Source organism: Phacochoerus africanus, chromosome 9, assembly GCF_016906955.1.
Source record: "Phacochoerus africanus isolate WHEZ1 chromosome 9, ROS_Pafr_v1, whole genome shotgun sequence".
NCBI lineage: Eukaryota > Metazoa > Chordata > Mammalia > Artiodactyla > Suidae > Phacochoerus > Phacochoerus africanus.
The window spans coordinates 119840013-119862466 of record NC_062552.1 but is presented as its reverse complement, the minus strand read 5'-3'; the positions used below and the strand labels follow the sequence as shown (position 1 = coordinate 119862466).

The window sequence follows — 22454 nt, the reverse complement described above, 5'->3', positions numbered from 1 at the left end:
CCACTGGAAACAGGCTTCCAAGCTTCCCTCCCAGCAGGGACTCACACAGGACCCACCTCATTCCCCAGCAATGGGCTGTGATGAAAGGTCTAAGATGCAGCCAACTCGAGATACTCAGTGCCCAGGGCTTTTACTGGGGGCTGGTCAGCTGCTACCACCTGGCCAGTGTGGACCCAACCCAGGTTTCCAGAAGGAAAGCAGGTGTAAACCGTTCAGTCTGCAAGAACCGCATAGACCACAGCCAGCCATCCGTATCAGCTGGGATAGGACAGAACCCAGCCAGGGGCCAACGCTGTAAGCAGGGTTTTCACAGGACAGCCGTCAATCAGGCTTGTTACGTAAATTAAATGTAAATTCCTAGGGCTACACACTTAAGACTTGTGTTTTCTACTGCCTGTAAGTTCTCCTTTGATTAAAAAATGGACTCAGAGACAAAAAATAAAACAGAAGCCACGGCTAGGCCTGCCTGAAATTTGGGAGACGGTGAAGCTATTGACACTGGATCTTTTAATCGTCGTTTCAACAGATAAAAGATTGTTGAGGATTTATGTATGAGTTCCCGTAACATTTACGTTCAAGCTGTATCATTCTGCATCTCGCCCTCAAAAGGTCAAACTTCTTCCTATTTACCAGGAAGAATCACCAGCTTGGCTGTTGTAACGAATATTTTGTTGTAACAGGTCGAAGGGCTGCTGACTTATAACCTCGAGTCTATGCATATTTGTTTTCATGGATTAGCATATTTGCTCTAGAAAATTCTTTGGCCATCCAAGGTTAGGAATCTGCTTCAGAAGGATTTTCTCTACCCACCGGGCTGTAAGCAGCCCACGGATGGCCTCAACTGGGGTGAATCAGCTCAAAGATGCTGGAGCGTAGTCTTGAAATCAGGGTCACAGCTAAAGACTTTGGCTTCCTTACATGCAATTAATTTTGCAAGTACAACAACTGGTCTGACAGATGAACTTTCAAACGCAATGCCGCATCTCACCCTTGACCCACAGAAAGAGCTCAAAAAATGAGAAAAGCTCATCATATTTGGGGGAGAAGGGGCCGGCCTGAATGGGGAGCCTTCGCCAGCTGCCACCAGGCTGGCCAGAGGGAGCATGGAGCAGTCAGTGTGGGTGACAGGCGACTCCAGTGCCATGGGTTTCTGTCCTTGAACCAGTGAAGGCACATGCCTTTCCCCTCCCTGGGCCTCGATAATGCTCATTACCAGGCCCATGGCAGGTACTTTATTCTTGACCTTCCTCATCCCCATTCAACCCCTCCAGACAAAGGTCATTTGCTCAGTTTTGCAGGGCGTGTGGTGGCTGAGCAGCCTGGATGGTGGAACCAGGATTTGAAGGCAGGGGTGTCTTCCTCCAAAGGCAGAAGCACAGCTGGGGACAGGGGACACAGAGGAGACCATGTGGCCCCAAACTGGGGGCTTTTCTGGGGACTGGGTGGCTAGGAGAGCTGTTAAGGCTGATGAAAAGAAGACAGAGGCAGAAGAGCAGGTGCTCAAGAGGGCGGCCTTCTGGAAGCCAGCTCCAACCGGGCTGCAGACCCTGCCCTAGGCTGGTGCCTGCACCCTGAGCATCGTGGCACACAGAAATGGCTCTGGATCTCTGCACAGGAGGCCCCAGGCCAAGCCGGTCCTCGGGGCAGCAGGATGCAAGTGTGTGATTGGCAGGCTGAGTCCTACTCGCTCTCCCTTGTAGCATCTCCTGCTGGAAGAACATAGAACCAAAGGTCTCAGGTGGGCAAATGCCCCAAGGCAGATGCCCAGAGACCTGAGGCTCCACGCAGAAGGGGTCCGAGTGAACTTGGCAGGAACGGAACCACTTGGGCTGTGAGGCGGCACCTGACAGTGGGCCTTGTGAGTTACACAGGGGATGGGGTGGGGGAGTCCGGATGGGGAGGTTCGAGCCTCAGCGGGTGGAGGAGAAGATGGGAGGGACAGCCTGGGCTTCACCTCTGCCTCAGCCTTTCTTCCTTCCCGAGGGGACCTCACTGCTCCAGTGTTAAACTTTGGATGCCCCAGACCAGACAGTGCCTGGAACTGGCTGGGATCCAGAGTCACAGAACTCAGGGACCTGCCCAGCTGTTCCCTCCAGAGCCCTTGGCCACAGTGGGCTGCCTCCACCTGCAAGGTGGGCTCAAGTGAACAGAAGCAGAGCAGCTGGAGAGGAAGTGCTGTAACGGCAGGCTTGAGAGAGGCCACCTCCTCCAGGAAGCCCTCTGACAAAGCCTACTCCTGCAGGCTGCTTGAGGGGCCCTCCTCAGAAACCCAGCCCCACCCCTTGAGCATTGTCAGTTCTCCGGGCCCCTCTGCTATCCCTCCAGATGGCTGGTCCCTTCATAGCAAGGACTGGCCTAGTCACCTCTTCTCCCAGTACCCAGCCCGGAGCCAGGCCCAGGAGACAGCTACTGAATGAATGGACCAAGTGATGAAAACAAGGCCTGGCAGGAGGCCTTGCCAAGCCTCGTCTGCTCATTCTGTGGTCTGGATGCCTCTTCTGTGCAGGCCTGGTGGGGGGGGCTCATCCCCAGGGAGCACTGAAGCCCAGGATGCAGCACGTGTCAGGTGCTCGGTCCTTCAGTGCACCTCTGTCCTGCCAGCCCCCCACCCCAAGGCTCTTCTCTGTGGGCAGAGCACCCATCAGATGCAGCTCAGGCACCTTCCCAGGCCACTCACCAGCCACTTCCTCAGCTCCCACCGAGCAGGTCCCCATGTTCCGCGTGCCTCTCTTTCTGTCCCATCTGCACCCTTCTCAATGGCCAGGAGCCCGCCTGGCGTGGAGGTGGGTGGCCCATCTGACCAGGAGGTGCCCATTTCTCCCCTCTGCACGTTGGTTTCTGTTTTTCAAAACCTAGGTGGCAAACCGCGTTCCCCTATATCAGATTCACTCCATACCAGCTGCGCCCTGCAAGCCACATGGTGGAAATGAGAGCAACGCCAGCCACTGCGATCTTTCCATCCCCTGCTCAGGCTGAGCTCAGATCTTTTTACAAAGAATCAGGCCAAACCGAGGAGCCACTGAGCCCGGAGAGGAAGCTGGGAGAAAAAGCCCGTGGGTGCCTGGCGGCTGGTTCAAATCCCAGCTCTGTTACTTAGGTTACCTTCCCCAGCCTCAGTTGCTCCATCTCAAAAATGGGCATGATTGTAATGTGCACTTGAGGGTGTGGTGGTGAGGCTTGGCTGTGTGGATCGGGGTGGAGCATTTAGCAGAGAGCCTGCCACCCTCTCTGTTTTATGATTTTTTTTTTTTTTGGCCGCATCTGTAGGATGCAAAAATTTCCAGGCCAGAGATTGTGACAACGACTGGATCCTTAACCCTCTAAGCCACCAGGGAACTCCTGGACCCTCTTCAAATCCACAGATGGAGGCTGCGTGCTCCCCCCCCCACCCCCCTGCTGCCCCTGAGAATACTCACGAGCACCACTTCATTTCCCTGACCCAAAGCATCAAAAATAGACATCACCCCCTCCCAGGGTCCAGTAAACAGCATTTGTCAGGAGGAGGCGGAGCAGATTCTCCTTTTGCAGAAGACACTGTCCCTTCCCGTCTGCCCATGGGATGGTCCACCCTGCTTGCCACTGGGGTGCCATGAGCTGCAGGGTCCCTTAGCTTAAGCTACTTCAGTGGCTCCAAAAACATCCTAAGGACTAATGGGTCGGGGCAGAGCAAATGCCAGCTCCAGCCATGGGGACCTGCTGGCCAGCCCACTTTAAGGGCCCCCGTGTGCTCCTGACCCAGGCAGTGTCCTATGCGTGTCACCTGCCTACCTGTTAGACCCTGAATACACCAGGTGCTCCCTGAAGCTGGCAGCCTTGCTGACTGACAAGCTTGGCGCTGAGAGGGGCCCTGAGCTGGCACCACTGACGGCGCGGTGCAGAAAAGGAAAATGACTTGTCACATACAACCAGACAGAGGCCGAAGAGAATTGGGGCCAGGATTTTTTGACCTTGATTCCACAGAATCTTTGACTCGGGAGAGATGCTGTGGTCCCCCGGCCACCCTCTCACCCCATTTTGTAGCCCAAGAAACAGAAAATATAGTTTTATCATAGTAGACACCACTACTTGGCTAGGCTCTGCACACACGTGGCCTTGTCTGATCATCCTAACAGCCCCATGAGGCAGGAAAGGGTGTTACCCCACTTGACAGATGAGGAAACTGAGGCTTAGGAAGCTCTGTGACATGAGTTTTCCAGCTGGTTGCAATCTCAGGGTTCACACCCAGGTCTGTCTGACTCTACATCTCAAACGCTTAACTATCATGCTATCGGAGGTTCCCTAAATGGAGACCAGAGAGAGCTTAGTCCCCCATCCCAGGGAAGTGAACAGCCATTGCCAAGGCCAGGGAGCAGGTCTCCTAATCTCTAGACCCCAGGGAGTGATGCCTTGGGCAGTCAGTTCTGTAATCCCCGCAGGAGGCAGAGCACAGGGGGTCCTGCCACTTGAATGCCCCTAAATTGCTTGCAAAACGAGCTCACACCCCACAGCCTTCAGTGTTGAGCTTTTCCTAATCAGCTCCCTCTGGGGAGCAGGCAGAATGGCCACTTTCCTCACCAGGCAGCAAGCGCCTGTCTTCAGCCCTACACTGCTGAGCACACATCACAGGCAGATGCGTTCCACATGGTCCATGTTTATCATCTCCTTTCATTCTTCCTTCGATCCCAGGAGGTGGGATTCATGTTATGGATGAGAAAGCTGAGGCTCAGAAACTAACTCATCCGGAGTTCCTGGAGCTCAGACACAACCCAGGTTCTGCTCGTTCTGCTCTGTGCCTCCTGACACTAGCTTCCCAGGTCCTCGCCACCTGCTGGTGGGTTCAGGGCCAGGACAGCGACTCTACCCCACTTGACAGGAGAGAAGGGACAGGCTCCCCAAATCGTGCGGATTCTGCTGCCTCCTTTCTAGGGTCTGCTCTATACCAGGCATGGTCAGAATGCTTCAAAGACACTACTTGAAAGAATTCCTTGCAACCCTTTGGGAAGGTAGGATTTATATCTCTTTCAGCCTGTAGAAACTAAGGATCAGAGAGGCTGGGAGTTTGCCCAAGGTGGCACAGCTCTGGAGTGGCCAAGAGAGATGCAAGCCCAGATCTGTGCCATTTTGGTGGAATTAGTATAAATACATTCTTCATGGGGGCAGTTCTCCATGGGTTCCTGTGTTCTGCATGTCTTCTTCTGGACTATCTTTTCAATGATGTTTGTCCAGCAAGCCATCTCTGCTAAGAAAGAGAGGGCAGAGTTCCTGTCGTGGCTCAGTGGTTAATGAATCCAACTAGGAACCATGAGGTTGCAGGTTCGATCCCTGGCCTCAATCAGTGGGTGGAGAATTCCGTGTTGCCCTGAGCTGTGGTGTAGGTTGCAGATGCGGCTTGGATCCTGCATTGCTGTGGCTGTGGCGTAGGCCGGCAGCTATAGCTCTGATTAGACCCCTAGCCTGGGCACCTGAATATGCTGCAGGAGCGGCCCTAGAAAAGGCAAAAAGACAAAAAAAAAAAAGAGAGAGAGAGAAAAGAAAGAGAGGGCATCTTTGGGGCAGAGGGCAGATCTGTTCCCTAACCAGGCTGATTCTCTCTCTCTGAGACAAAGATTGGGCAGGTTTGCTAGCAACTCCTTTTGAAAGAGCAGAGTTTAAGAAGTATGGGGTGCCTCACTGTTACACAAACTCGGTGCACGCGCAGAATCCACCCAGGGGACTGGTAGGGTCAGGAGCACTGGTGTGAACGCGAACCTCCTGCTGCTGACTGTGCTGTGAGCAATGAAGCGCTTTGTCCGTGAGTCTCTTGTCCACCGTCAGCATCTTTTACCTCGTGGCAGGCTAGCTTGCAAGCCGGCGAAACTTTCAGACCCTTCACCATTCTTGACATATCTGTGCTAAGGTTCAAAAAAAAATCAGTTGCACAAATCCTGAAAGGGAGAATTGGCTGAGAAGCAGCACTCAGGCAAGAGGGACGTCTCATCAGTAAGAGGCAAAGGTACTATCTTACACAGGGCAAGATTCTGCTCCCAGCAGCCATATTAATGGGTGTAGCAGGACTAGATTCAAGGAGGGGATAGGTGCTTCTGGAGCATCATGTCTTGTTCTGAGAAAACTGATTTATAAAGAAGACCGACACACCAGAGCCTGACCAGGTGAAGATACCTGAGAGAAGAGTTGTTTGGGAAAATAGCTGAAGAAAAGGGCCACATTTAGTCCAAAAAAGGGGCTGATGCAGAGGGAGGATACAGAATGCTGTATCCCCATCACGTTATCCTCACCAGTACAGAATTATTACTGGCATTCATGCAGCCCTGTGCAGTGCACACTTTCATATCCAATCTCATTTCACCCTCTGCCCATACTCTAAGCTGGTTTTACTATTACCTTTAATTTAATTTAATTTTTGGCCTTTTTAGGGACATATGGAGGTTCCTAGGCTAGGGGTTGAATCGGAGCAGTAGCTGCCGGCCTACACCACAGCCACAGCAATGCAGGATCCAAGCCATGTCTGTGACCTACCCCACAGCTCATGGCAATGCTGGATCCTTAACCCACTGAGGGAGGCCAGGGATCCAACCTGCCTCCTCATGGATACTAGTCACATTCATTTCCACTGAGCCACAACGGGAACGCTTATTCCCATTTAATAGACAGAGAAACGGAGGCTCTGAGAAGCTAAGCATCTTGCTCCAAGTCATGAGTGACAGAGCCAGGCATCTGGCTTCAGGTGCTCTCTGTGGTCCCGGGCAACCACAGAGCAGGCAACCACGCGCAAGCAGGATTAGACTTGCTTCCTAGGACCAAGGGGCAGAGTTAAAGGGAAGCGCACTTCTGACTCAAGAGAGGAGGCTCCTAATGAGCAATTCCCACTTCCTGACCCTTACGGGTGCCGCCTTACCACGTCTAAGCCTCAGGACCCTCAGGTTCATCGTAACTTATCACAGTGGCCATCATTCCATTGCACAGCTGGGAAAAATGGAGTGGTTTCCCGGGATGCACAGCGGCAGGGCCATGTCTGAGCCCCCAGGCCACCTGCCCCCCCCGTGGAAGTCCCTGCCCTGGGAGCTGATGACACCCCTGTCAGTGAAAATACGCAGAGGGTGGCTCAACCATGCCAGGAATGCTGGGGAGGGCTTTTGACATTTTAGGGTAGATCTGCCAGATTGATGTGGCCAGGGTTCTAGAGCAAGGCAAATACACATCAGGCGAGGCAGAAAGGGGACAGATGAACTGGAGCTCCTGCGGAGGACCAGGCTCTGTGCCGCCCAGCGCCCCCGTGAGGACAGTGCCGTCACACGCCCGTTTCCGAGAGGAGGAGAGTGAGGCTCAGAGAACCTGAGGGTCTGGCCCAGAGTCACACAGGCAGGAAGAGCTGGGACAAGCGGCCTTGTGCCTCATAGAAAGCCCTGGTCCTGGGCCCCCCTTATGGCAGATACCCTGCAGGGGGCAAGGGCGGGTTGGAACCTGGGAGTCTGAGGGACGAGGCAGGACAGGGTGTTGTCAGCTGATGGCTTCAGGGAAGCTGTGAGGAGATCTGAGAAGGGAGTGTCCCGCAAGCTGATGGAGCATTTGAGCTTTCCGCATGCTTCTATTGAGTCCCTGCTCTCTTTTGTTTCATTTATTAAAAATTGATCAGCCTGGCCCTGTGCTGGGCGGCAGCAATCCTGACATAAATGAGACATGAACCTTTGCCCTCAGGGAACCTCCCACACAGGGAAGCTGATGGAGAGCTGGACCGAGCCTCAGGGGCTCAGAGGAGGGGGGCCGGCTGATCATTTCCAGAAGGATAAAGCTTCCCCTCCCCCACAGCCCTCCCTGGTTCCTTCATCCCCCCCGGGCTCCGCCTCCGCCTCTGGTGCCAGCCTGTCTGGGCTCTGGAACAACTCGCTTGTTTACTCTGCCCGCACAGACCCCAGGCAGGAAGGAGCAGGCTGACAGAAGGCTGGGGTGCAGAGGCTGGGGACATGGAAGTGCACCTGCTTGGACCTCAGGTCCCCCTCCACTCCCACTTCAACACTCTGTAATCTGTCTGCTGCCACTCAGAATTGGTATCAGGGCCCCAGGCTCCGATTCAGCCTGTCTTAGCCTTTCCTGCCTGCGTGACTCGGGGCTACACCCTCACGCTCTCTGAGCCTCACTCTTCTCCTCTCTGAAATGGGTGTGTGACGGCACTGTCCTCACGGGGGCGCTGGGCAGCACAGAGCCTGGTCCTCCGCAGGAGCTCCAGTTCATCTACACCATCTGTCCCTTCTTCTCCCACCAGAGGAGGGCTCCTGTCTCACCTGCGTGCTCGAGACTGATATCCTTACTTCGTGCTCGTGTGATGTTGGTGACGGTGACAGATGATGCAGGCTGGCAATAGCTTCTTTTCGATTCCTCCACAGCCCCCAGCACAGTATGGGGGATGTCCCAGGCATGCTGCCTACAGGCACCCCCTCCCCGTCTGACGGACGTGAGTATGGGGATGCGCAGTGGAGCCCAGGTGGCATCTCCAGGGGAAGGGAAGAAGGGCTGGCCGGATGGTAGAGAGGAGGCAGGAGATGCAGGCAGCACAGCCTCGGCTCAGTCACGCAGGGCGGGGCTTGGGCATCTGGAGGTAGGGGCGAATGAGTCATTTCCTTTGTGTCTCTTTCAAACCTGCTAGAAGCCAAGCCTTAACGCGTTTCTAATCAGCTCCCAGAGCTCTGTGCTGAGGAGATGGATAAGGGGCCAAGATGGGGTCTACAGAGGACAAACAGGGTCCCAGCTGTTGGCTGGCATCGTGGGTGAGCCTGAGCCTGGAGCCACCTGCTCCCCGCTCCCTCACTTTCAACCTCCTGCAGAATGAGGCTCTCCCAAGTCCCGATGCCTGGGATGGAGGCCTGAGGGAACCAGCCCTGCCACGCTGGGCAGCCCAACTTCCGGCTGCCACCCCTGACACCTGGCTCACTACCTGGCTCTCTTGGTGTCCCATGCAGCATCCTGTCACAAGACTCTTGGAAGGAACTCTAGCAGCAATGGCACTGCAGGAAGGAATCTGGGCAGTCCTTGCACCGTTTGGCTTTCTAAGTCTGGTGTCAGAACTCACTTGAGACGTTCCGTACACTACACACATTTTACGACTTTCAGAAGGGACAGAGACGTGCCAGACCAAAGATCCACCGCTGAGAGGGGAAGGCAGTGGGCCAGATCCAGACGTACCAGTACATTCCTTTTCCCACAATGAGAGGGAAGGAGCGAGAGTGGAAACATACTAGTTAGAAACACAGGGTTAAGAAAATTCTGCTTCCAGCCAAGATGGAGTAACAGGGTCTCGATTTACCCTCCCAATGGAAATAATCAAAAAGTGGACAGGAGTTCCCTTTGTGGCTCAGCGGAAACAAACCCAACCACTATCCACGAGGACATGGGTTCGATCCCTGGCCCTTATCAGTGGGTTAAAGGATCCAGTGTTGCCACAAGCCACAGTGTAGGTAGCAGACGTGGCTTGGATCCCACATTGCTGTGGCTGTGGTGTAGGCTGGCAGCTACAGCTCCGATTCAACCCCTAGCCTGGGAAACCTCCATATGTCCTGGGTGCAGCCCTAAAAAGCAAAACAAAACAAAAGTAATAAAAATAAAAAGTGGTCAAAACATTGGAAAATGGTTTTCAAGGCACTGGGCATCAGGCAGTGAAAGACAGGGACCCTTGACAGCTGGGAAACAAGCAAAGTAAGCCCTATAAATGACGGTTTGCTGGCTGGGAAGAGATTCTAGGCTGTGGAATAGGGAAGGGGAACCCAGGCTGATTCGAGGGGACTCCTGGATTGAGGAGACGGAACTGAGAGTCTGGGGAGACCAAGGCAGCTGCCGACCCTGAGGCAGAGGATGGAGAGGAGAGCGATGAACAGGGATCTGCAGAAGGACAGCTCAGCTCTTTAGCAGCGGATCGGTGAGCACATGTGTGCAAGGAAAACACCGGAGGCAGCAAGGCACCACCCGAAAGGATGACAGGGAATAGTGCCCGTTACTCATACAGGCCAGAAATAGTGCCTGTTTCCACTGGCAATTCTGAAAATCTCCTAATTCACAGGGCATTGGGTAGAACGCTCAGAGCAATCTTGTCTCAGTAGTGGGAAGTAATTAGTCTCAGATTAAAGATGGTTCTGGTCCTGCCTAACAAATCTTTTTTTATTTTTTATTTTTCCTTTTCTTGCTTTTTAAGGCCACACTTGCAGCATATGGAAGGTCCCAGGCTAGGGGTTGAATCAGAGCTGCAGCTACCAGTCTATACCACAGCCACAGGAACACAGGATCTGAGCCTTTTCTGCAAGCTACACCACCACTCAGGGCAACGCTGGATCCTTAACCCACTGATCAAGGCCAGGGATCGAACACACATCCTCACAGATACTAATCTGGTTCATAACCTGCTGAGCCACAATGGGAACTCCAACGCTAAAAAACCTTAAAGTCAAGACCCAAAAGGATTAAATTGTTCCCAAGTAACATAATTGCACCCCAGAACAAAGCTTGAGGATATTTATAGGAATACAATAATATCTAGCATCCAATAAGGTAAAATTCATAATGTTTGGCATCCAATCAAAAATTATCAGGCATGCAAAACAGCAGGAAAATATGATCCACTGAGGAGAAAAAGCAATAAATCAAAACCATCCGAGAGCTGATGCAGATTTAGAATTAGTATATGAGGACATTCACACAGTTGTTATAACTGTATTTCATATGTTCAAACAGCGAGAGGAAAATATCGAACATGTTAAGAAGCGGACTAGAAATATAAAAAAGACCCAAATTAAGCTTCTAGACATGAAAACTACAATGTCTGGGGTTAAAAATACACTAGGTGGGATTAGCGGAAATTAGATATTCAAAAGAAATTATCGATGGACTCGAACACATGTTAATAATAACTATCCAAAATGAAACAAACGGAAAAAAAAAGAATAAAACAAAAACAAAAAAGAACAAGCCCCAGGGAGCTGTAAGACAATGTCAGGTAGCCTAAAATATGTGTAAGTAGAATCCTCGAAGGAGAGGAGAGAAAGGGGGAAACAAATCTGTGAAGAAACAATGGAAAGCTCATAGAACTCAATAGTAAATCATCATCATCATCATCGAATTCAAAATGGGCTAAGGACTTAAATAGGCATTTTTTCAAAGAAGATATTCAAATGGCCAACAGGTGCATGGAAAGGTGCTAACATCACTGATCATCAGGGAAACACAAATCAGAACCACAATGAGACACTGCCTCAAGCTCGTTAGAATGCCTGTTATCAAAAAGACAGAGGTAAGAAGTATTAGAGGCTCATCTTTTCAAGCACTGAAAAACAGTCAACCGAGAATTTTATTCCCACACATTCAAAAGGGACAGCCAAAAAAGAAAAATACTTTTTTTTTTTTCATCAGCATACCAAAGCTGAAAGAATTCATCACCAGCACTTCTGCACTACTAGAAATCTTAAAGTCCTTTTGGCAGAAAGAAAAGGATAACACAGAAATATGCTTCTATACAAAGGACTACACAACAGTGGAAAGAGTAAGCACATGGGAAAATATTTAAGTTTTTTCCTTACAATTTAAATCTCTTTAAGAGGTAACTGACTTTTTACAAAAATAATAATAAAGTAATGCGAGGTTTATAACATATGTAGAAGTGAAATGTGTAACAATAATAGCACAAAAGCTGAGTAGTGAGGAATAGGAATATATTGTTATAAGGTTCTTACACTGCATGTGAACTGGCATAATATCACTTGAAGAGAGGCTGTATATATATACTAGTGTGTGTGTGTGTGTGTGTGTGTGTGTGTGTATAATTTATATACTATAAATCCTAAAGCAACCACTAAAATACCACAACTGTTACAGCTAACAAAGCAGGAGATGAAACAACATGAAAAAATAAAAATTTCTCAATGAATCCAAAAGAAGGCAGAAAAAGAGGAAAGGGGAACAAAGAATAGATGGGACCAATCGGGAATGGTGAGATAGTAAATTTAACCCAACTATATAAAAAAAAATCACATTAAATGTAAACGGTTTAAACACTCCAGTCTGAAGGCAGAGATTGTAAAATTGGATTTAATAAATAAGCTGAAGAAGCATAGAGATCTGGGTTTGAAACCCAGCTTCTGTGCCCTGGAGAAGTGACTTTGCTTCTTTAGGCCTCAGTTTTTTCACCTGTAAAGTGGATCTTAAAATTGCCTATTCCATGGGGCTGTCAAAAGATTTAGAAGATTCTATGTATTATTCAACTCAGGGCCCGCCTGGTAACTCCTAAGTGTTTGATAAAGGGAAGCTATAATGGGAAGGTACAGAATGAGGGGGGGTAAGTGAACAGAGATAGGCTTCCATCATCTCAGGGTAGAAGGAGCTGGGATTTGGATACCCAAAGCCAGGCTGAGCACACAGCAGGTGCCCCATAAACACTCAGGTGTTTAATTGGAGATTTGTAAACCACCTCCAAATGCCCTGCTTCTCCTAACTCTGTGCGACATAATTGTTTCAAATCAAAGGGAATGTTTTGACTCTTAAAACCTCGTCTAGAAATCTGGTCTGCAAAACGTACTACAGATTTTTACTTCTTCCTTAACTTCTCATTACGGTTAAGTCTAATTAGAATGATAAAACATTTAAATCTTTTACATGGGACCTCGGGAGTACAAGAAGACAAGCCCTTTGGTTAAAAACTTCTGTGATAATGGACAATTTGTATTTTAATGATAATTCTTGCTTTAAGAAAAAGGAACAGTCGCTGGCTGGGGAAAAACAATCCCTAAGTAACAGATTGCCAGACTCTTTAGAATTCTCTTTTTCTGGGCAGTAATGTGTTCCTCTGGGGAGGAAAAACTTCTGCTGGTTTCTTACAAATCTTCTGGAATGCTCCCACAGGCCCTGGAGTACAGCTGGGGCCCTCTGGAGAGATAATACAACAGCCTTTACAGTGTGACCAGAAGTCTATTGTCACTTCTTTTCCCCTCTCTGGGAAAAATGATTAGAATGCAAATTAACCGTGAGCCTCCCAAGGTCCAAGGGGATGAGAGGGCGGGAGAACGGGGAGTGGCTGTATCAGCATCTCAACTAAGAGGAGACCATGGGTCTTAACAACCAGAAAGACCCATGGGGGGGGGGGGACATAAAGTTCCAGGTGTGACCAAGTCCTCTCACCTGCAAGGCCAAGGTTCTAAGAGCTGGGCTGAGGGGAGAAGAGGGGTTAAGGCCCTGGTCCTCGAAGACAGGAAGCCTCCTTTGATTCCCTGCAGGTAGCGACCACCCCTCCCATGTCCCACAGCCCTTCCTCCCTCCATAACTCAAGGAACTGATTTCCAATTAGTGCCTGTTAGGTTGAACGGCGTGAAATTGTTGTTTTTAGGTCACACATCAGCTACTTCATATGGTTCCACCTAATAAAGTCATGGTCTACTTCCGTGTAATAATTTACTTCTTGGAAGTTTACAAGGTTTTGTCAAGCTCTACACACACCTGTCTAGTCAAGAGATATTTATTACATGGGCAGCCCCAGGATGAACCCAGGCCAATTCTGCTTGGTCCACATGCAGCCAATCTCCCAAGATATCCACCATCCGTCCTTGCTTCTCCCTGGACGTGTGTGCTGCTTCCCACATCAAGACATGGGACTGGAGTTCCCATTGGGACTCAGTGGGTTAAGAACCTGACATAGTGTCCATGAGGATGAGGGTTTGACCCCTGGCCTCGCTCAGGGGGGTTAAGATCGGGCATTGCTGTGGCTGTGGTGTAGGCCAGAAGTTGCATCTCCAATTTGACCCCTAGTCTGGGAACTTCCATATGATGCAGGTGCAGCCGTAAAAACAAAAAAAAAGAAGTGGAATTGGATTCCTCTGCCCTTAAATCTGGGCTGGCCTTAGGATTTTCTTGGCCAAATGAATGTGGAAGTAGTGACATTCTAGGGCTTCCCAGTCTGGCTCATAAGAGGCTTCGTAAGATCCGCTGGAAGGCAGGCTTTGGGGGAAGGCAGCGCCACACAAAATGCTCAATGACACTGAGACCACCACACTGGGAGGGAGCCCCACTTGCCTAATGAAACATTTGCAGGATGCGAGGTCAAGTGGAGAGAAGGGTCTGGCTGCACAGAGGTGTCTGACAGGCGTGTGAAGCTGGGACGCACGTCTAGACCCCAGCCCCGTGGCCCCAGCTGATGCCACCGGAACAGAAACAAACGGCCTAGCCCACCTCTTCCCAAATTCTGGTCCCCCAAAATAAATTATGGCTTTAAGCCACTAAGGAACTGAAATGATAATCAGTGAGTAACTAAAAAAACAGCTCCCATCGGGTTGATCAGTTGGTTTAAACATTTTAATTAGTTGCCAGCATTTGAAAAACCAGACTGCTTGCAAGAGTCAAGAGTGTTCAGTTTTCTTGAAAACCCAGAAGCACCCTCGGCCCTGGGCCTCGGCGTTTGCACAGCATGAGCGAGTTGCTAGAGCTCAGGGCCACTGCCTATATTCCCTGCAGGCCAGGCCCCTGCTCTCTGGGTCACTGCAGCCCCTACCCCATCCTGCTTCACTCTATGAGGCCACCTGCCCAACCCTAGTCCCCCAGCCTCATCTCTACTCCTTCCCACCTGCCCCTCAACCCAACCAAATGGCTGCTTGCAACTGGCATTCCCAACAGGAGACAGCTTCAAGCCCATTCCACTGCAAGCTGTTGCATGCCACTCCCCCAGCCTGGAATGACCTCGCACCTGGATCTAACAGCCATGCATCCTCCAAACTCAGCTCAAGTCAAACCTCCAGACGCCTTCCCTGACTCCCAAAGTTGGGTAAGGGGCCTCCTCTAGGCTATAATATAGGGGTACCTATATTTACCTCCACCCTGTCACACATCCCAAGAGGCATGTGACCCTCTGCCCCCAGCACTTCACAGAGGGAGGGCCTGGCACACAGAAAACGTCTGCTCAATGACGAGATGACCGAGGAAGTTCATTTTGTTCCCATTTCACAGATGATGAAACTGAGGTTTAGAGAAGTGATCTGTCCACTGCCTCTCAAAGATCAGTAGCCACTAACACAAGAACCAAGATCCTTATTCTTTAGGGATCTTCAGACCCTATTATAGCTTGAATTGTGTCTCCCCAAAAGATATTCTCAAGTCCAACTCCCAGTACTGCAGTATATTGATGCAGATGTTATCAAATTAAGATGAGGTCATTTGGACAGACCCTAATCCAATATGACGGATGTCCTGATAGGAAGAAAAGAGACACAGAGACATGGTGAGAGTGCCAGGTAGGTGACAACAGAGGCAGAGACCAGAGTGTGTCTACAAGCCATGGAACGCCAGCGATGGCAGACCACACGTGAAGCTAAGGGAGAGGCATGGAAATATCCTCTCCAGAGTCTTCAGAGAGACCACAGCCCTGTCGACACCTTGACTTTGGCCTTTGAGCCTCCAGAACCAGGAGAGATTAAGTTTCTGGTATCTTAAGTCACCCAGCTTGTGGTCTTTTGTTACAGCGTCTCTAGGAAACTCAGAGAGATTTCTTTTAAGAACTCGTTTTAAAATGTTCCTGAACATGATATTTCGTGTACCACAGAGGCTGGATGATTCCCTGAGGCTGATACAGGTCCCAGGTTGCCCTGGGATCCTCTACCACTTGCCTCCCTCTGGAAGGTCGGAGGGTGATGGGTGGGACGGCGCTGTGGGCAGGAGACCAGGCTCCACCCCTGGCTCCATTTCTTCCCTGTCTGTCCTCTGAGAATAATAAAGGCACCAACTCCAGGTTTCTACCTGTGGCAGGTGTGATCTGGAGGAGAACCTCAATTTTCTTTTTCCTTTTTTTTTAAAGCTTATTTTATTGGAGTGTGGTTGATTTACCATGTTGTGTTAGTTTCAGGTGTACAGCAAAGTGATTCCGTTAGACATATGTAAGTTTTTTCATATTCTTTCCCATTATGGTTTATTGTGGAATATTGAATATAGTTTCTTATGCTACACAGTAGGACCTTGTTTTTTTAAATTACATTCTACGTATAATAGTTTGTATCTGCTAATCTCAGATGAGAACCTCAATTTTGGAGCAAGTTCTCAGGTTCCATTTTTCTGGGCCTCAGTGTTTGCTGAATTGATACTGGGATGCCTTCCAGGGATGATGTGACTTTTTACGACCTAAGAGGGACCAGAGAGCCAAGGATCTGCTCCATCCAGAGAAGGGGGAGGGGGACAGCCCTACAGTGTGGGTTTAAGGTCTGGGTCTCAACCTTTTTTTTTTTTTTTTGTCCTTTTTTGGGCCGCACCTGCGGCATATGGACGTTCCCGGGCTAGGGGTTGAATCAGAGCGACAGCTGCTGGCTTACACCACAGCCAGAGCAACACAGGATCCGAGCCGCATCTGTGACCTACACTGCAGCTTGCAGCAACACCAGATCCTTAACCTACTGAGTGAGGCCAAGGATCGAACCCACGTCCTCACAGACACTATGTCGGGTTCTTAACCTACTGAGCCACAACAGGAACTCCCCTGTCGCAACCTTGATTGCATCCTGGAATCACCCAAGGGATGAAAAAAAAAAATGTCGATGCTGACTTGGATGGGAGTGTCAGGGGCAGGTCCTGGGCAGCAAAACTCTTAAAATCTCCAGGTGATTCTAATGGCAGCAACATTTGGGAACAACTGGCTTTAGAGTAGTCACTATAGCGACAATGTGAGACAAAAATCTTAAGCCACAGCCATGTTTGTTCTACAGTGAGCAGGGCCCCTTGTCCCTCTAGTTCATTCCAAGCACTGGCCCAGCACACAGTAGGTTCCTTAAATGCTCCTTCCCCTCCCGAAATGTGGAGGTCTCAGGGTTTCATGCATGACGGTGGGCTCTTCCCCCAGAACACACGTTCCAAAAGTCCCACATGGAGGCTGCAGGTTTCTTACCAGCTAATCTCAGACTGTCACTCACGCCTCATTGTCTTGGTCAGCAAAATCACTGAGGCCAGGTCAGATTTAAGAGGAAGGAAACAGATCCCCCACCCTTTCATTGGAGGCAGGGGCATGAGAGCCCAGGAGGAAGGGAAGGAATGGATGGGGCAGCTCTGGAGTCAGGCTACCCCACCAACAACACAGGGATTTGGGGATCAATCCTCGGGATCTGTGATTCTCCGCCCTTCCCCAGCTCCCAGGAGGTCTGGATGCACCTGTTCACTCGTCATCCTTCTAGAGTCTCCAGGGACCCAGGGGCTGTGGAGAGTGTGGCTGGGGTGTTTCCAGGGTGGGAGAAGAGGCAGCTGAGGGCCTCCAGAGTTTGGGGGCGAGCTGAGTCTTTATATCTTTAGCACTCACAGCCTCTTCTAATCCCACATGCACAGCCCCACATACCCAGGGAGGGCACATCTGCACCAGATGACCTGCTGGATAACTGACATCCACTCCGCACATCATGCTTAGCTTTGCAGAGGGACCTCTGTCTAAACGAGCATAAATCTTCTATGTCTGCTTAAGCTGTGAAGAGGAATCATATTTCACAACTTGGTGGAGGGAAGAGACTGGGGTTTTGGAGTCACAAAGATCTGTCTGTGATCAAGCAGGTGTGCATTCCTGACTCCATCCATCCCTCCAGCTTCTGGCCTCTCCTGAAGCCTGGGATTTCCCCCAAGACACTGCTTCAACCATCCCCTGCTCAATCACCTACAATCCTCCCGCTGTCCACTGAGATGCCTACTTCTCATCTCCGGCAGACAGCTGGTCACTTCCATAACCTCGCCCTGGCCTCCCTCTCTCTTCCCCAGTTCTACTGGGCCCCCCACCCTCCAGCTTCCTGAAGGATTCTGGGAGTTTATTCTGGGCTTCCCTACCTCCATGCCTCTCTGCTTAGAATGACCTTATTCCCAGGCTCCCCCAAGGGAAATCTGCCTCTAGCTCTCTTTCATTAGAACACCCAGCCTCAAGTGCTCATCAACGGGTGTTTGGGAGGGCATCTGACACCTCGAATTCACTCTTCCTATCGACATCTTTGTATCTAACAGATACTTGTGGAGGCCCTAGTACATGCCAGGTATTTTGGTTGCCCTTTCTGAGAATGGCCTGGCCCATTATTTCTCCATTACTCTGCAAGCATCCAGAAAGAAAATCTCCAATCCATTCAACGCTTTCCCCCAGCGTCTCCATCCCAGTGCCTGACACGGAGTTTGGCACAAGGCAGGTACTCAACACTGGCTGAACAAGTGGATGGAGGCATTCACATTTTTTCCATCAAACCATCTTCTGCTGATGTATGGGGACCATGACTCGGTCACGGCCCACTTACGGCACGTGCTGAGCACTCACTGTGGCTGAGCACTGCTAAGTGCTGCAGATGATGAAGTAAGAGCCCTTGTCCTTGTGGGGATAAGAGAGGCAGAGCAAAACCAAGATGAAACCCATTAGATCACAACGCACCATAAGACCACTTCCGGGGGAAGGAGAAGAGTGAGCATCTTTAAATACGTCTGCTCTGACCCTTCCGTTGTCTTTCTCAGGATACAGCAATAAGGTGGAAAACCCAGCAGCTCTGCAGATACTCAGATCCAGATTTAAGACCCATTTTCCCTCCTTGCTAATGGTGTGTGGGCAAATTGTTTAATTTCACTGAAGTTTGGTATGCTGATCTATAGAATGGGATAACAGTGCCAGCGTCACAGACTGGTAAGGATTTACTGTAATAAAGTGTGTCAGAGCCCTTGTTTGGCACATAGCAGATGCTCAACAAACATCAGCATCTCTCTCCATCTGATCGCACTTCATGTTTCTGTCTTTGCAGCTAGCTCAGGACTGAGCATGTAATTGATGCCCAAACATCCAACTACAGGAATAAAATGATCACACTGAACTTGAATTGTAAACAAAAAAGAAAAAAAAAATCCAATCTCTGTAGAGGCTCTGAGGATAGGTGCTGAAAAGCCCAATGTTTGTTTTGTCAAGTTACCATAGCAACTCCTGATGCTCCAGCCAGCCCCAGGGTGAACAGTAATCAATTTATCTTGTAACCATGGAAACGCCAGCTCTTTGGTAGGATCCAGCAGGGAAAGGCAGAGGTAGATGTTGGAGTGCCTTTCCCCTCTAGAAATAAACCTGGTGAAGCCTCCTCAGTCATCACACAACAACAGTCACTGTTGATGTGTGATGTGCACATGACCAGAGTCATCACCGTGGGTTTAGGAACAGGAGACAGACAATTAGACAAAAAAAGACCAGCACTGCTCATGGGAGCAAGCAGCATTCTGAAAAACTTCTAGCTGCCAAGAGCTAGAATCTGGGTTCCCTTGAGCCGACTTGGGGGTTCTGCACCCATCCACACCTGTACTGGTGACTCCTGGTCCCTCCAGCCTGGGTTCTGCTGTTATTTTTTAAATAGATTTCCACCACGGTGAAGTTGGGGGGACAAGGAAAGGGTCCCTTGAAACTCCATTCCCTGGAAATGTAGACAGCAGCCAGTGGGGTCCCTGGCCCACACCTATGGGGCAGAGGGAACCAGGGAGCCTTCCTATCACTGGGCTCCCAGCATAACCAGCCCCCTAGAAGGTGCAAGGTCTGAATTTGGTACATGGGGACTTAGATTCCCAGCCTAAATGTGGCGGCCAGACTGTAACTCCAAAAGGCCACATACAGCTCCTCAAAGCAGCTGACTCAAGAGAGTTAAGGCATGAAACATAAAGATCACCCCACCACAGAGCTTCTAGGGGATGCTCCTGGTGCAAAGACCAAGCGATGAGAAGTCATGTTTTCTTTGCGACTGGGAATCTGTTTTGTGTCCAGGGGAGAGTTATGGTCGCGCGGGGCACTGATGGCTAACAAAGCAAAAAAGGATAAAATGACCGCGGTGCTCTGGCGCTTGGCTGGTCACAGAGCGGGTCTCGCCGCCTTCCTCGGGGCTGCACAGGCTATGGTTTCCTTCAAAGGGGAGAAACGTGAGATGGGAGGTGCCCGCGATCATCTGCAAGTGACAGATTATCCGGCGCCTCGAGAAGACAGAGAATTAGGAAGAGCGAGGTTGCCTGTCCACCCGGGTTCGCACGGATCTGGGCTGCCCCGCCTTGGAGGGCTCCGGGGTAAGGCAAGGGGGACAGCAGATGGGGGATGGGCAGGGAGGGGACCACTGCCCAGGCCCCTAGCACAGGTCGACCCGGGGAGCTTTGAGACCACCGCGCGCCCCACCCGCAGGAAGCCAGGCTCGCCACCCCCTGAGCGAGCACCAGGTGGGGGATACCAGCTCGGGACAAAGGACTGGGACTTAGACTCGCGGCGGGCGCCACCGCCCGGCCTGAAGCCTCCCGGCGCGCCCAGCCCCGGCAGAGAGGGCGAGACCGTGGCCTCGAACCTGCCCGAACGTGGCGGCCCGGGGCGCGCCTGGAAGGTGCCCGGTTACCTGTGCGGCCATAAAGGACAGGTCCATGGTGTCGCTGCTGCTGCCCGCGCTCGAGTCCTCGCCGCTGCTGCTGGTCCAGCCGTCTGCACAGCTGGCCGGGAGAAGGCCACGCAGTGAGCAGGCGTCCCCGAACCCTCGCGGCGACCTCAGCAGCCGGGTGTCGGCGGCGGAGCCCGAGCCGGCGCGGCGCCTTCAGCTGGCTCTGCGCTCTGGGCTCCAGATCTCCAGATCCGGACCGAGTGGAGGGCCCGGAGCCTGGGGGCGGGGCGGGGCGGGGCTCGGGGGGGACCGGGCCCCCCTCCACGTGACTGCTCCCAGCCCCACCCCCGAGGGCGGGGCTCGGCGGAACGCCCCAGAGCCCCCGAGGTGGAGGTCGCGCATCTGCAAGAACCAGCCCTGAACCGAAGTTCAGAGCTGTTGGCGCCCCGCCCCGTGCTGTTGAGCCCAGTTCCCCAGGGGCGATCCACAGCGCCTCCGAGGGGCTGACCTTCCAGGGTCGGGGTTAACAGGGTTTTAGTGCCAGCACTGCGTCCAGTATCCTCGGGGGCTCTGGAACGGGGCTGAAGGAGGTTTAACTCCTCGCTCTGTTCTTGCGGCTTGTGTCTCGCTGAGTCTGAGCTTCATCATGTGTAAAATGAAGAACACTGAACCAGAGAATTAAATGCGATCATGTATCTGGTACATGGTGTCTTCAATAAAGGCGAACTGCACTACAGCTAAGGACGTAACAGAGACTGAGCAGTGAATGGTGCCTTCTAGAACTGCACAGTGTGCAGCTTGGACAACTGGTATTTTACAGCTCTGTTTTGATCTCTCCTTACTTCCAACAGGTATCCCAAACCTTGCTGATGCCATGGCTAAGATGAGGACAACAGCAGAGATGCTAGAAGGGGCCTAAGCCGTGTGTGTGTGTGTGTGTGTGTGTGTGTGTGTGTGTGTGTAAGAGAGAAACAGACAGACAGACACCCCAGACCTGTGGCTGGCCCACAGAGGAGCAGATGGGAGCTCTGTGTGTCTGGAAGGCCTCACTGGTGGGGAATGGGTTGCGCTCTAACAGGTCTCTCTGACAGCTGAGGGCTACTTGGGTCCTCCTGGCCATGTCCCTCCCAGGGCCGTCTCACCCAGCGTGTCACGAGAGCCTTTACAGCGTGTGACGGAGGCAGCCTGGACTCTCAGGCTCCGTCAAGAGTGAGCGAGCTGCGGCACCAGGTGATGGAAGCGTTTGTTCAATGTCATACAGCAGCCGGGAGCCCAGCAGGGGCTGTGGAAATGGGGACCAGTGACTTCCTGACAATGGTTGTGTCCCCTCTAAATTCACGTGTTGAAACCCTAATCCCCAACATGACAGCATTTGGAGGTGGGGCCTTGAGAAGTAATTAGGTCACTAGGTCATGAAAGCCGGGCTCGAATGATGGGCTTACTTCTCTTGTAAGAAGAGACACGGGAACAGAAGTTCTTCATTTTAATTTAATCAAAGTTTATTCACATTTAACTTTAAAGTTAGCCCTTGTTGAAGACATCCTTCCCCAACTTGAGACCATAAAGATACTCTTTTGCAGTTTTTAGCTTTGATTTGTCTGTGGTGTGTGTGTTTCGGCCCCTTTCTTACTGACGGATTTTTTGGCAGGGGTTAAGGAAGCAGTTCCATCTTTCCCGTAGTAATAACCCATTCTCCATCCCTTTTATTGACCACCGCAGCCCTTTTTGTTTGGTGGTGATTCGCAACATCAGATTTGTCAAGTTGCAGTCTAGCATGGGCCTGCTTCTGGGTTGTCTATGCTAGTCTCGTGGTTGTTCATCTGTGCCTGTAGTTATGCTGTTCTGACTCAGTTACCATGGCGGTTAATTTTATCTGCCACCTTGACTGGGCCACAGAATGCCCAGATAGCTGGTTAGCAGTCTTATGGATCGAAGTGGGGAGAAATTTTACCTTTCCTATGCTGAGTCTTTCAATCCATGAAGACGGGATGTCTATGCATTTAGACCGTCTTTGACTTTTTTCCCATCACTGTTGTATAGCTTACATCACACAAGGCCTGGACATGTTTGTTAAATGAACACATAAAGATTTGTCACTTTTTTTTTTTTTTGCTTTTTAGGGCTGCACTTGCAGCATATGGA

General features: G+C 51.0%; 1 protein-coding gene across 1 annotated transcript in view; it reads right to left on the bottom strand.

Annotated features, from left to right (window-relative positions):
• Nucleotides 1-20604, bottom strand: part of C9H14orf132 (chromosome 9 C14orf132 homolog) — a 43140-nt gene extending 22536 nt beyond the window's left edge. The window contains exon 1 of the mRNA XM_047796681.1: nucleotides 20334-20604. Within this exon, the coding sequence (XP_047652637.1) occupies nucleotides 20334-20360 (27 nt within the window). The 5' untranslated portion in view covers nucleotides 20361-20604. The remainder of the gene's footprint in view (nucleotides 1-20333) is intronic.
• Between the last annotated feature and the right edge of the window lie 1850 nt (nucleotides 20605-22454).